The following is a 14,234-nucleotide window of genomic DNA, read 5'->3' as shown; positions in this document are numbered from 1 at the left end:
AGTAGCTCTAAAGCTCATTACTGGAGTGTATGTTGAGCTGGCACTTGTGAGAACACGAGATGCAGCTGTTCCTGTTCCTGGTTTTGTAACTAGGTGGTGCTGTTCCATCATCAATCTCCAGACTAAGTTTTGGGACGGCAATAGTAGTTAATTTCATGATTTTTCCTGCCACTACAGAATTGTACTGAAGGCTGTGTTGTTCTGTATTGTGTCCTGTCAGGTTGAGCACTGGACGTAGAAAGGGACAATGGGGAGGATTTACAAAACCTCATGGATTTCATGCTCGGGAAGCTTCCTCTGGTGATTGTACTGAACTTTTTTTCTCTTTTTTTCCCCCTATTTTATTAACTAAAATGACTCACTGTTAACCCCTTAGATTTTTTTAAATGCACGTGGACAATTGTGTCCACGTACAATCATTGTTTAGTCCCATTGCCAGGTTTCAGTGTCTAAAACATTCATTCAGTCCTCGTTTGTCTTTTGTTGCATTTTTTGAAGCACTGATCTGTGTTAGCAGCATTGATAATGGGCAACTAATTCTGGAAAAAAAAACCTGCTGACTTCCTGGTCTGTCACGTGCAACATACAGCAGTAAGCTCCTGGAATATCATCTGATCTCATATCCAAGCAGCTGGCTGCTGCTGCGTTAGGTTTCCTTGCTGCTACTGCTTTTCAAATTATGTCGAAGAAGTTGTCGTGATCGAGAGAGGAGAAGCATAGTTTTCCTGACAGCAGAGGGAAAATCAGTGCACAAGGTGATTAAAAATGCTCAGAGCTGGTGCCTGGGACTTGACAGATATAGCTCAGAAAACATGAGCTGGAGAGAATACTGAGTTCTGGGGATTTATTTTGGAGGATAGAGATGCTGTGATGCGGGATAAAGTAAATGTAAAAAAAACAACAACCACAACAAAAAACATTTTCAATGTGATGTTGTCTCTAGGAGTCTTTCAGGGGCCGGACATGCAGCGTGTAGCAGGTATGGGTCTGGCATGCTTATGCGTGACCTAGACGTTCCTGAGATCCCAAGAAGACAGCGACGGGAGTTATTCCTGTGAGAGAGCAGAGCAGCGGTTTTGGGAAGGATAGTTAGTGGTCTGTGGAATCTCTTTGGGGAGAGGCAGCAAAAGTAATTAAAAAGAAAGAAGAGTTTCAAGTGGTGTATTCCTGCCAAGTGCTCCAGGCAGGCAAGTGGAACCAAGTCCCGTTAAGTTGCTGGGACTGTGAGAATGGGTCAGCGAACTCTGGCCAGCGTGTTGTGTTAAATAGCCCTATGTTCCGTGCCAGGTCTAGCTCTGCAGTCTGCTGGGAACAGTATCAGTCTGAGATTTGACCATTTCTCCCCAGACTGTCAGCTCTTTTGTTTAATTTGTTTTCCATCAAACTCTCCAGAAGAAATATCTTCTACATCAGTATGCAACAGTATTCCAAAATGTATTATGCATGGAAGAGTAAAATGTGATTCTACTTCTGCATTTTGGAGTAAGGTAACTAAATTCCAGTGAAAACTAGAAAGAATACTTGCTTTGGGAAATTACAGCTGAAGGTTATCCTCGTGTCTGTCAGTAAGAATGTTTATCTTCCATGGTTTTCTTAAACTATTCAACACGTATAAAAGAAATGAAATGTTTTCCCAGTTATATTCATTAGTCTTTAAAACCTTGTTTTTCTGCAAGTTGAGAAAATGAAGGGAGAAGAGGATATATCTGTATTCTGAGCACTGGATCCTTTGGCTGATGCTTTATAAAGTCCAATATTCAACATTCAACTGATCAGTGGATCTACCTGATTTATTGTGGATTAGTCAATTAGAAATTAGGTGAAGCTGCTGACTTGATACTTAATCAAAGTGTAGCACTCATGGGCATGTTCCACCCCTTTGCTTCTAACTGCTGATTGCAGAAGAGAACTTATTTGTGTTAAAAACATTCATCTGAAACCTTCGTTGTGCTGAGTTTCCCCAACATACGTTTGCTTTTTAAGAAGTTTTAATAAAGAAAACGAAGAGGGAGGAAAAAAAGAAAAAAAGAAAAAAAAAAGAAAGAGTGGGACTTTCATCACATAGATTTTGCATGTGCAGAAACTTAAAATAATATACACGATTTTCAGGTCAAACAAAGAGGTCATTCTGGAAATACACAAGATTTTTGCTGCCTTGATTAGCTGTGTTCAGCTTAACAAATTCCTAAAAAGAATTCCTAAATGTATTTGTTTAGAATGTAATCCTCTTATGTTAAACAGAGAAAGAAACAGATGGTACCTTTTGTATTCCACTTCATTTATTTGATGTGTGGAAAATATAGGCAGGTTATTAAATAGTTTAAGCAAGTGGGATCACGGAATTCCCATCTTTACACTACCAAATGCAGTTCGTAGGCTTCAGAAAAGCAGCTTTGAGGTTTGTGCTAGGAACAAGTGATATTAAAATGGCTTAGCACCTGGACCATATTAACCCTAATTACAGATGTTGTAAATTAAGTAGGTACTTCTAAGCTTAGAACAAACAGAATCGTTGCTGATTCTGTTTGTTTAAAGTTCTTCAGGACATTGATTTTTACATTAATCCATCAGCTGGGCAGCGTTGTGCGTCCCCTCCAGTCAATGCAATTAGCAGTGTGACGTGTTAACCATATGTATTCGTGTGTCCCACCAGTTAGGTGTCTTGAAGAGGCTCACGTTTGAAGACCACAGCTTCTTAGTAACAACTCTCAGAAAAGAAATGTGGCCCTCAAGTAAGTGTGTTACAAACTGCGAACACAGGAATGGGATTTTTGTCACTCTTGTGATATTGCTGGTGTCATGGCTCCTTTGCTGTGGCCTTTGCACACAAAAACACAAATGTTCTCTCCTGTGGATATAATATAAATACAACATGAGACAGCAGATGGATATGTTAAACAGAAAGCATGTACAAAAGTGCAGCGAGGCAGTTGTGGTTTCCATCCCCAGGAAGGGATGCAGCCTATCAGTGATGTAGTAATTGTGTGGTGTAGGAGACCGTGCAGGTGATTTTCGTGTATTTCAAGAAGCTTATCAACTGATCTGGCTAGGATATTCTCCTGGGGCACAGACTGGTGTGGAAGCAGTTGGTTTACACAAGGAGCGTGAGGATTGCAAATTTTGGACAGGAAACAGGCTGTTGTTTCAAGAGAAAAGGAGGTTGTGGACCCACAGTTTCAACAGTGTAGGAAGAAAAGGAAAATGGGACAGGACTGGCACCCAATATGCTCTTACAGCTGAATTAATGCTATCTGCTCTCATTAATTACTGCTAGAGTTGTCTCGTGGTGTGTGTGTGTGTGGTCAGGCTCACAGGATTCTGCTTAGCGTGCTGAACATTGCTCCAAATACGTGAGGTTTTATTCTCCACAGCACAAAGTTACCGGGAAGGAAGGCAAGCTGGCTCAGGGGGCTGAGGTGGGATGTTTACCCACGTCTGAAAATTCCAGCTCTTTTTTAGAGGTGTCAAATGTGAACTGAAGGGTGTGTGCGTGGAATCTCCAGCTCCCTGCCCTAAAAAGAGCAACCTTTTTTTTTTTTTTGTCTTTTGGTGTCTTCCAAGTGTGAAAGAGGTCAGCCTAACTCTGGTGAGTCTAGCAGCAAAGAACATCATGTCTCTGCCTTGGCCTGCTACTGAACTCAGTACCTGGCATAAGCAGAAAAAGCATCCTGTTCATTTGAAGTGATTTAACATTTACCGTTTTCCCCTCTGTTTCTGTGAAAGAGTTTCTTATGGTGATCCCTAGTGGATAGTTACAATCTGCTTAAAATGCAGACTCTGTAAAAACCAGGAAAAGAAAACACCCTTTATGATCAGAAAATATTTTGTACAATAAAAAAGCCCACGTTGTTGTTTTTGCATCGAATGTATCAAAATTACTTGTCCAAAATGAAGTTTCTGTCCTGTCCTAGCCATAGAAAGAGCTGGGAGGGAAATGGTACTGCTCAATAAAACTGTGATTACTTGGGTCTGTTTCCATAATGGGACATAACACAATTGTTAAAAGGGGCTGTAGAAACTATTAGCTGCTTGATGGATGTTTGCTCTAATTTGTTTCATATTTAAAAACTGTTAATTTTAAACGTGGAAACAAAGGAGAAGCTATATAAAAGCAATCAAATCCTGTTTCTAGAAATGAACTTTTCAAATACTGGGGGGAAAAAAATCATGCCACCTCTTTAACGCAGTAGACGTTAGGCATTTCCAGTGCCCTCAACAGTATGGATATTGGAAATGGATGTCCTGTGAATGATCCTTTTTATAGAGCTGTGCACGCTGTAATATTTATACTAATTGCTTTAGCGAGGGTAAACTAAACACAGGTAAATTCTGGTGGTTTCTGGGAGCCTGTTGATAATATCCCCTGTATTGATTAAAAAGAAAATTTCTGCTTTTTAATTTCTGAGGTCCCTGCATTTGAGTCCACGTTGTGTTCTGTTCGGATTGAGGTAATGGGAAAGGCAGACTTTTTCCCAGGAATCCAAAATAAACATTTATCTTGGTGCCTTATGAAAAACATGAAGGAAAGGAAGCGTGTTGGGCCTACAGAAGTGATATAGTCTTTTATATGGGGATAATTTATTGATTCTTGGGCTTTTGTGAAAGGAGAGTTCATTGAGGTGTATGACCTAATTAAATAGACTGGAACAATTCTGATTCTGGCGTTTTTCTTAAAAATGAATATATCCTGTTACATGTTTGTGCAGAATGAGCAAAGGTGGCATTCAGGACTCTTACCACCCACGTTGCTTGTTGTAATAAACCATCTGCCATAATTCTTAGTAATTTAAGAGTGACCCATGCAGGCTTTAACCCATAGCTGTACCTGTGAAACCGAGAACAGACAGTCTGGTGGTTGTATTTTTTTTCTTCCCTTAGTTGCTTATAATCAGCAATAGCTGGTGAAGCTTGAGTACCTCTCCGTGATGGTAATTCTGCGCCCTGAGCTCAGCTTTCTGTGGACTGCAGGATGTGTAATGTGGCATCTTGGAGTAGAAGTCTGAGCAGAAAGAAAGAAAGGATTGATTGTTATTTTTTAACTCGAGGAGGGACTGTGCCTTCAGGTGTTGGGAAATCTGTCTTGGGAGCTTGAAATTTAAGTGCTCCTCTTTTAAAGGATACGTTAAAAAGCTCTTATGCTCTTACACCACTTAAATTGTGCAGTTTCGTGTTTCGAAGACACTGAGCTTCTAACAACCCTGTTGATGGACATTTTAAAGTCTGTAGAATATTTAATAGATTTATAATGTTTTTATATTTCATTACTCGAAATTACTTTAGATAGGATGATATTTTGTGCTTTTTATGTTAGCTTTGAAGAATTGAGCTACATAAAATGTCCTGAAGTTACAGGGACACTAAAATTATTTTTTAGTATTTTCTAACATACTTTAAGGGCATCTTTGTGATTAATAGAAAATATTCCACTCTGTTTTATTTCCACTTGAGCTTTTTGAGCACAGCTGTGTATTTTAATATGGAATATTTCAAATTGTTAGCTGGATCCATGCTTTAAAATTATACAATTCTGCTTTGCTCATTTACTAAATTGTGGGATCTTTGTTCATTTTTTATTTTTCATTTTCATACCACGTTTGCTGGAGTTGAGAGTTGTGGCTGCTTGGAGTGTGTAGGCATCAGGGAGGTCATGCAGCTCTAGAAAAATGTAAAATATTGAACTCCGAAAATAAAACATGAAGAATAATGCTTCATTTTTAACACACACACGCACACAGATGTGTCCTTGGATAATGGACTGATTGAGTCTTTTTGCTTTTGAGATAATTGTATTTGAACCAAATTCCTTACCTCCTGGTTATGGATTTTTACAATGCAGGCAGAGGAAAGTGGTGAGGGTTTGGTGCACTTCACAGAATCACAGAATCACAGAATTTTCTAGGTTGGAAGAGACCTCCAAGATCATCGAGTCCAACCTCTGACCTAAAACTAACAGTCCCCACTAAACCATATCCCTAAGCTCTACATCTAAACGTCTTTTGAAGACTTCCAGGGATGGTGACTCCACCACCTCCCTGGGCAGCCCGTTCCAATGCCTCACAACCCTTTCAGTAAAGAAATTCTTCCTAACATCTAACCTAAAACTCCCCTGGCGTAACTTTAGCCCATTCCCCCTCGTCCTGTCACCAGGCACATGGGAGAACAGGCCAACCCCCACCCCGCTACAGCCTCCTTTAATGTACTTATACAGAGCAATAAGGTCACCCCTGAGCCTCCTCTTCTCTAGGCTGAACAAGCCCAGCTCCTTCAGCCGCTCCTCGTAGGACTTGCTCTCCAGGCCCCTCACCAGCTTCGTCGCCCTTCTTTGGACCCGCTCAAGCACCTCGATGTCCTTCTTGTAGCGAGGGGCCCAAAACTGAACACAGTACTCGAGGTGCGGCCTCACCAGAGCCGAGTACAGGGGGACGATCACCTCCCTAGCCCTGCTGGTCACAGTGTTTCTGATACAAGCCAGGATGCCGTTGGCCTTCTTGGCCACCAGAGCACACTGCTGGCTCATACTCAGCCGACTGTCCACCATCACTCCCAGGTCCTTCTCTGCCTGGCAGCTCTCCAACCATTCCTCTCCCAGCCTGTAGTTCTGCTTGGGGTTATTGCGCCCCAGGTGCAGGACCCGGCACTTGGCCTTATTGAACTTCATACAGTTGACCTCAGCCCATCGGTGCAGCCTATCCAGATCCTCCTGCAGAGCCTTCCTACCCTCGAGCAGATCGACACACGCACCTAACTTGGTGTCATCTGCAAACTTACTGAGGGTGCACTCGATGCCGTCATCCAGATCATTGATGAAGATGTTAAAGAGGACCGGCCCCAGCACCGAGCCCTGGGGGACGCCACTAGTGACTGGCCTCCAACTGGACTTGGCTCCATTCACCACAACTCTTTGGGCCCGGCTATCCAGCCAGTTTCTAACCCAACGAAGCGTGCGCCAGTCCAAGCCAAGAGCAGCCAGTTTCTTGAGGAGAATGCTGTGGGAGACGGTGTCAAAAGCCTTGCTGAAGTCAAGGTAGACCACATCCACAGCCTTTCCCTCGTCCACCCAGCGCGTCACTTTGTCGTAGAAGGAGATCAGGTTCGTCAAGCAGGACCTGCCTTCCATAAACCCATGCTGGCTGGGCCTGATCGCCTGCTTGCCCTTCAAGTGCCGCATGATGACTCCCAAGAGGATCTGCTCCATGAGCTTCCCTGGTACTGAGGTAAAACTTCTGAGGAAAAACAAGGCAGCAGGACTGTTTTCCTGGGAAGCTATTGTTTATGATACAGTCTTGCTCCACTATTGGACTGAAGGTGATTTTGCTTATAGTTAACCTCCCAGTTACACGCGGAAACTCTGGTACCATGGATTAAGCCTTGTAGATGGCCTTGGTGGAGCACAACGTGATGAAGTCAGTGGGGATGCCACTGGCCGTGGTTCTCCGAGGTTTGCCGAGGAGGAGACCCAGGGGAGAATATCTTCTCGACCCTAAGAAGCTGTGCTCTGAACGTGGGTGCTCACCAGCTCCTGGGGGATGAAATGGGTCAAAAAGCAGCGCTTTCATCTTTGCGTCGTAAAGGAGAGCAAACACATGGATGCCTCCGGAAAGTATCTGAATAACGTGTTTTATGTGATGTAGCGTAATGAAACACCTGCTTCTGTGAGAGAGGCACAGGTCGAGTGAGAAGGAATTAAGATGAGTGTTGTTTTTAACAGTTTAGCCAGCACTCATGAATTGACTTAGGAAGCGCAGGTCACGAGTTCAGCAGCATTTGTCACTTCAGCCCAGTTGCTAATTAAACAACTTTAACGTTATAAAATCACAGTCAGCTCAGAAGTCCCACAGTTTTTGTGCGCCGTGTGTGTGGTAAAACACAAGCATCAGACGTAAGTAAATCTCAGCCTTCAAATCTTTAGAAGTATTTTTCTAAAATATATATCTGAGTTCATCAGCAAGCCAAGGGCTGCTGAAATGTGCTTGGCAGTAGTCCCTGCTGCCTCCAAACACAGCTGAACAAACAGCCCCCAGCTCGCACAGGAAGGCAGGCCAATTGGGTAGGAGGGCAGGAGGGGACAGTGTGGTAGATATCGTGTCCCTGCAAGGGAGCAGCACGCTGCCACCCCGGTGTTTATATAGCCGCGAGGAACTCTGCTTCGTAATGGGTTGATCCTGTGGTTGGGGTGGTAAAGAAAGACCTTTCTCGTTTTCCGGCATGCATTAAATGACTGAAATTACTTTAAATAAACTTTGCTTAAAGCCTTGCGTGTCTTAAAGAAAAACTCGGCTTGGGAATTTAGACATTTAGGGCTCTGGGATAGGAAGAGAAATTTGGCTGTTTTTCTTGTGGGGTGAAAAACCATGGACTTTTCTTCCATGGTGATTGTTGTTTTCAGGGAGGGCTTTCCTGGAATAAAATGTTCGTAATGACAAAGTGTTTGTAATGTGGCATCATTTTGCTCTTTTTAGGACATCATTTTTCTCTTTGTGACTGCCATTTTAGCATGTGCTTTCCCTGTATTTAACTTGCCGTGAGGCTTCAGAGACTGACCACAGAGAGTCTGCTGGCTGCTCACGAGGGAAGCGTGCACAAGACCAAATTATTTTTGAGTAGTGCAGTTTATTGAGGCCACATCTGCAGCTGGCATGACTTTACAAACACTGTTAACAGAACTACAAGGAAGGGAATAACCACCACCTATTTCAGCTGTGCAGCAGGCGGTGCTATTATTGGGACCAGCATTAGGAGCTGAAACTGCAGATACAGCCGGTGGAAAGAGAGAAGCATCTTGAAGGGAGCGATTTGGAGAACTAAACCATGTGCTGCAAGGTGGCTGTAGTCTTGAGCATCCAATGCAGCTCCCAAAACAGTGCCTTGAGCAGGTCCAGTGAATGTTTGTGGTGCGGTACCCTGTCATCATAAGCAGGGACGCTTCTGCTTCTCCCAAAATACTGCCCCTCAGAAGTCATGATCACTGTCCTCTGGAGATGAATGTGACCTTTTTTTTGGTGTGGTTGTGACTTGCAGTAGTATTGAGTGAACATCAATCCACGAAGCCCTTGTGCTGGGCAGACCCCCAGTGTGAAGGGCAAGGATGGATGGACAGACAGAAGGATGGATGTGTGATTTACAGAGAGAACTTGCTGGCAGCCAGTGGCAGCAGCAGATCTCTAGCAAACGTGTTGTTCAGCATTACGCATGTGTTGAGAGATTCTGTGTAATGATGCTGCAGAAAGCCCCAGAAGCTTGCCTTTTAACATCGAAATACGTTGAGCTGAAGGTATTCAGTCAAACATGACCGAATGAGGTGGTCTCCCCCAACACCTCCCCCCCACTGCTCTGGGAAAGATCATGTCAAGAACATCAGTGAGGTCATTTATGGGATCAAACACTAATTTTAATGTTGTGTGCTTTCTGACCCGAAAGCAATTTAATATTGCTGATGTTATTGCAGAGTTTTGTAGCAGCTCTCCCTAGCAGTGAGACTTGGATGTGGTAGACTTTCTGCTCATCTGTTTCTAGACTATTGCTTCATTTCTTCCCTTTCATTGCAAACTGTCATAAAAATTTCTCCAGATACTTCAGTTAGCAGTCTCTAAAGCCTTCATCATTCGATACTTCATGTACAACAAAAGTTTTTCCTAATTTTGATGCTTTCTTCCTTATTCATTCCTCTTTGTTAGGAGAAGCCTCTTGTATCAGAAGCAGCTAGGAAGAAAGAAAGAGACCTGGTAGCCAAAGAAATCGAGAAGTTTCAGGTCTCTATTCAGACACTGTGCCGGAGTGCCCTCACACTTGGCAGGATCATGAATTACATTCAGGAGGACATGGATGCCATGAAGAACGAGCTGCAGATGTGGCGGCATGAGAACAGACAGCATGCAGAAGCTCTGCAGAAAGAGCAAAGGTCAGTGTGGTCAGGGAAAGTTTGATTTATCTCTCAAGACAGATTTCTGTTTCTAGGAGAAGGGAGAGTTTTACTCGCTCTTAAAAGTGAATTTGTCATCAGTCACTTTTGTGGTTTGGGGATTTTTTTTTGCAGTCCAAATTGGTTTTTGAAGTGTTAAAGTCTGAAGGTCTTTTCAGCTCAATTTCACACGATGTACATGACAGCAGAGATGCAGACATTTATGTGAGATGAGAGGGCTTAATGTTTTGCTTTTTTTTCCTTCACGAATATTTAAGGAGCAAACTGGGTTGTGAACTGGGACAAGCATGAGATTCCCAAATCACAAACAGCTTTCTGTGTGCCATCAAAGACTGTATTCTGCAGTGGTGGTAATAACAGTGGTGATCGTCTGTGTATGGTCTAAAAACAACATCAGAAAGCAAGGAGAGGAAAGGTGGCATGCCTGATAGAGTCAAGGAGGTCAAGCCTAGAAAGAGTTTCTTGGCCTCACTTGCCTGACCGATACATCTTTTTATTCTCCTTGGAAACAGAACTACCATGCCAACTGTGTCCTCTGATCTTAAAAATGATCTTAAGTATTTATGATCAATTTTATCTTCTTGGATTCATAATGAGACTAGATAAATTTGCTCTTCCCTGAATCGATATGCTTAATTCCTGTAGAAGCAAGTATGCTTCTGAGTGGTATTCTTAGCTAAGCCCCATCTTGGTAAGTAGCAATGTGTTAAATGTTGGAAGTTTTATAGCTGCTGGCTTAGTCCACGGGCTGGGGTGGGAATTAGGGCTTTGGTTCACATATAAAGTGTAATGATGTTAATTCCTTGCACTTACATAGCACCTTCTATCCAGGAACCTTGGCAGAGTTTTAAACTGTGGTTGGCCTCGGAATGCACCACCTCTGCAAAGAGAAAGGAAATGGCATTTGACTTTATTTTTCTGTTGGAGAAACTGAGGCATTGGCCCACCCCCCTTTGCCAGACAGCTCAAACCAGAGCTAGGGATAGGGAGCAAGTCTCGCACCATTCTCCAAGCACGTGCTCACTCGGTGGGTCCACTGTGGCCAAACAAGTGATCTATGCTTCAGCTGGTTTCCCAGCGTAGTTTCCAGGTGTGCTTAACTGGCTTTTTCTGCCCGTTAAGTTCCCTGGCAGATTGTACCTCAGACAAAGCTGTCACCTTCATATCAATGCCAAAGGAGAGGAGGAAAGAACTGGCCCCTTGACTTTGTTTGCAGGTTGATGTTGACCCAAACTTTATGATGGACAGCTGTTTCGTGCAAGTTAGCATCTCTTCAGCAGAACCACTCAGTTCTCTTTCATGAGCTAGGACTGCCGCAGCAAATTGCAGCACTTCATGAAGATCAGTATTAGATCCTAATCAGATCAGCGTCGTGCTATGGCATGTCAAATTCTTCGTGAAGAATTACCCAGTATCAGACATGAAGAAGTCAATGCTTCCCATATGTAGTGGAATTTGGATGCGTGTCTTTGTTTTTTTTTTGTTTTTTTTTTTTGTTTTTGCTTCTGTGAAAGACAATTGAAGGATTCCACTGGGGGAATGGTAGTACAATTTCTAGTGATTTTTTTCTGTGATTTATGCTGATGGCGTAGAACGGAGGAGAAAACTAAATGATTATGAGATGCAGACTTTAGCTAATGAGTCCTTAAAGTGACTGGGTAATTCAGAATGACAGCGGGCTGGTTCGGTCCATTGATTCCTGAGCTGTTAAGCATTCCTGTACATCAGCTACGCATCACAGAGAGGGGCACGTTGCTTTTAAAGCCAAACAGCCCCATTCGCTTAAGATTTGCCATTGTGCTTGTGGTTTATTAACATATAATTCCCTTTTATTAAATTTCCTATTAGTGTAGGATTGCCTGCCCTTGTCAGCAGCTAGCGATGGGTCAGTTTTCATGTACCTCGCCTCTCATCAGATGTCTACCTGCTGTCACTTGGTTCTGCTGGCAGCCACTGGTGTCTTGCTGCTGGCCTGTTGGTTTCTTGTAGGAAATAGCAGGTAGCAGGCCAGCAACCCCCACAGCAGTTGAATTTCTTGCTCTGCAATGTGCTTCTCTCCTTTAAACTCTTGCGGCGAGGCCCGGAGGGCTGGCTGTCACCACGTCCACCATGGTAACAAACGGGCCCCAGTAAAAGGTGGGTGTTCCTGCTTTGTTCTGCCCTGCAGAGTCAGGTTGCTTTGTCCCTGGGCCAGGCAGTTGCAGTTCTTGGCTGGGTAAAGTGAAAGCAGTGCTTGACACACGTGTAAGGTGGGGTGAAATAACTGCAAAGCACGGAGATTTTAGCAGAAAAGCTACATTACCAAGACGATACTGTTCACTTTGAATTGCGGGTGATCTTTCCTGAACAATATTCTTCTCTGTCCACGTTGTTAGCTTTGCCTTTGTGCTTCTTATTCTGAACTTTCGTTCAGGAAGGGTGGGCACAACTGAAATTCTTTGCAAGTTTTCAAGTATTGAATGTACGTTCTTAGAGGCTTAAGTAACCTGAAGCAGCGTAATGTTTCCAATAACATTATGCTCTTTGTGTCTCTTTCAGCATCACAGACAGTGCTGTAGAACCACTAAAAGCTGAACTGGCTGAACTGGAACAGTTGATTAAAGACCAGCAAGACAAGATCTGTGCTGTAAAAGCTAATATTTTAAAAAACGAGGAAAAAATCCATAGGATGGTTCTCAGCATAAACTTGTCTTCAAGAAGGTGAAGAAGGAGAAACAAACAAAGAAAAACCTTGGGACTGACTGACATTTGTACCAAATAAAAAACAAAATAGTGGAGAAAAGTCAAGATATGCCCTGTTTAGATGTAAAATTGTTATGGACCAGAAGCCTAAAAATTATATAAAATCCCATTATTACACTGATCTTCAGATGTTGATATTATCCAGGATAAAATTATATTCGCTTGAATGCTCAAGTTGCAGAGTTATTAAAATAACTTGTTTATTTAGATGTGTACTGCTATTACTTAACAGGTCTTCACCACCCTCTTTCCCTCTGTGAGCTGTTGAGCAAAGTTTCTGAGCCAGTTCTCCGTGCATCCCCTTCCTCTCTTTGTATCCACTGAGGTTACTTTTGGACGCGTGGCTGTGAAAAATGGGCACGAGATGCTTTTTTTGCCCCTTTTTAAAGAAAAATGTTCCAAATTTCTGCAGGTCAGAATGTTCCTGAATCCCGTTCATCATTTACAGCTCTTGCAAAGTTAGCTATAAAAAGTCCCCCAAGATCAAGAAGCAAAGCCTTGTGTAACTTGCAGTTCTCTGCATCATTACAGAGATGATGTCATGTTTTCAGAGCTATCGGGAGTCTTATTAGGAAGGACTGAAAATGCAATACAAGCATCACCATGTAAGGGAGCAGAAGTATTTTATCTGCACAGGTGTTAATTCCATTTTTATTGCATATGTTCATTTGGAAAGGATTAATTTAAGTACCTGTTTCCTCCCAAATGCATGTTCCCGTAACTTTTTGTATGTGAATAATTCCACTGATTTTTTTAGTTAGCTGCAGATGTCTGTACTGTTTTCTTAATGACCTCTTGAGTGTACTGCACGTTAGAGTCCAGCTTTACTAAATCTGCAAAGCGTGTTAGCATAGACACAACTATATGACACTGCACTGAGCACAGGAGGCTTTAGTCCTCTGCAAGGCTATTCTCTCAAGATTTTTATAACGTGCGAGTACATCTACTCCCATGTTGTTTGGATTATTTATGAAGTGGCAGTGTCCTCTCTTCTTTCTTCTTTGGTTGGCAAATCTGTTTCTGTTTTTTTTTTTTTTTCTTTCCTTTTCTTTTTCCTCCTCTGGTATCCGGACCTCAAAAAAATCTACCAAAAGGATAATCACCAGATAGCGTGAGTATTTAACATGCAAATGTGGACGTTTTAAAGGGGGTTGTGTGTTTGTTATAATGAATAAGTGGGGAAGATACTTCTTTTATTTTTCTTTGGTGTGTAATGATCTAGGGTTAGGCCTAAAGGTAGTTCACCTTAGAACTTGGGAGTGTGACAGATATTCAATATTTTGTTGGTGTAAAGTGATTCGTTTTCTGAGCTCAAAGGAATGAACAGTACATAGTATCTAGGAGTTGCATTCTAGCTTTGGTCACCGTAAGGGCAGGATGCTTTGCTGCACAGCATTTTGGTGGGGGTGGAGAGGAAGCAGGGGTTTGTGAAAGAAGAGAGAAAAGGAGACCTGTTTTTACCTGTTAACGGGGTGTTTCAGATGTTCTTCAGGGACACAAAGTGATTTCAGCTCTTCTCTGGGTCAAGCAGGGTTTAAATCATGACTTTTCCTTTCCTTTAGTCGCTGCATTT

General features: G+C 42.7%; 1 protein-coding gene across 3 annotated transcripts in view; it reads left to right on the top strand.

Annotated features, from left to right (window-relative positions):
- Window positions 1-12,868, top strand: part of TRAF3IP1 (TRAF3 interacting protein 1) — a 44,033-nt gene extending 31,165 nt beyond the window's left edge. For 2 of the 3 annotated variants that reach the window (XM_068686172.1, XM_068686171.1), the window contains 2 exons: window positions 9,675-9,898; window positions 12,458-12,868. In XM_068686172.1, the coding sequence (XP_068542273.1) occupies window positions 9,675-9,898; window positions 12,458-12,623 (390 nt within the window). In that variant the 3' untranslated portion in view covers window positions 12,624-12,868. Of the gene's footprint in view, window positions 1-220; window positions 301-9,674; window positions 9,899-12,457 lie in introns of those variants that run through there. The other variant, XR_011097729.1, reaches the window with a different exon arrangement.
- The last annotated feature ends 1,366 nt before the right edge of the window (window positions 12,869-14,234 follow it).

Source organism: Anas acuta, chromosome 6, assembly GCF_963932015.1.
Source record: "Anas acuta chromosome 6, bAnaAcu1.1, whole genome shotgun sequence".
Taxonomy (NCBI): domain Eukaryota; kingdom Metazoa; phylum Chordata; class Aves; order Anseriformes; family Anatidae; genus Anas; species Anas acuta.
Note: the sequence above shows the minus strand (reverse complement) of the source record. Positions and strands in the feature narration are given on the sequence as shown.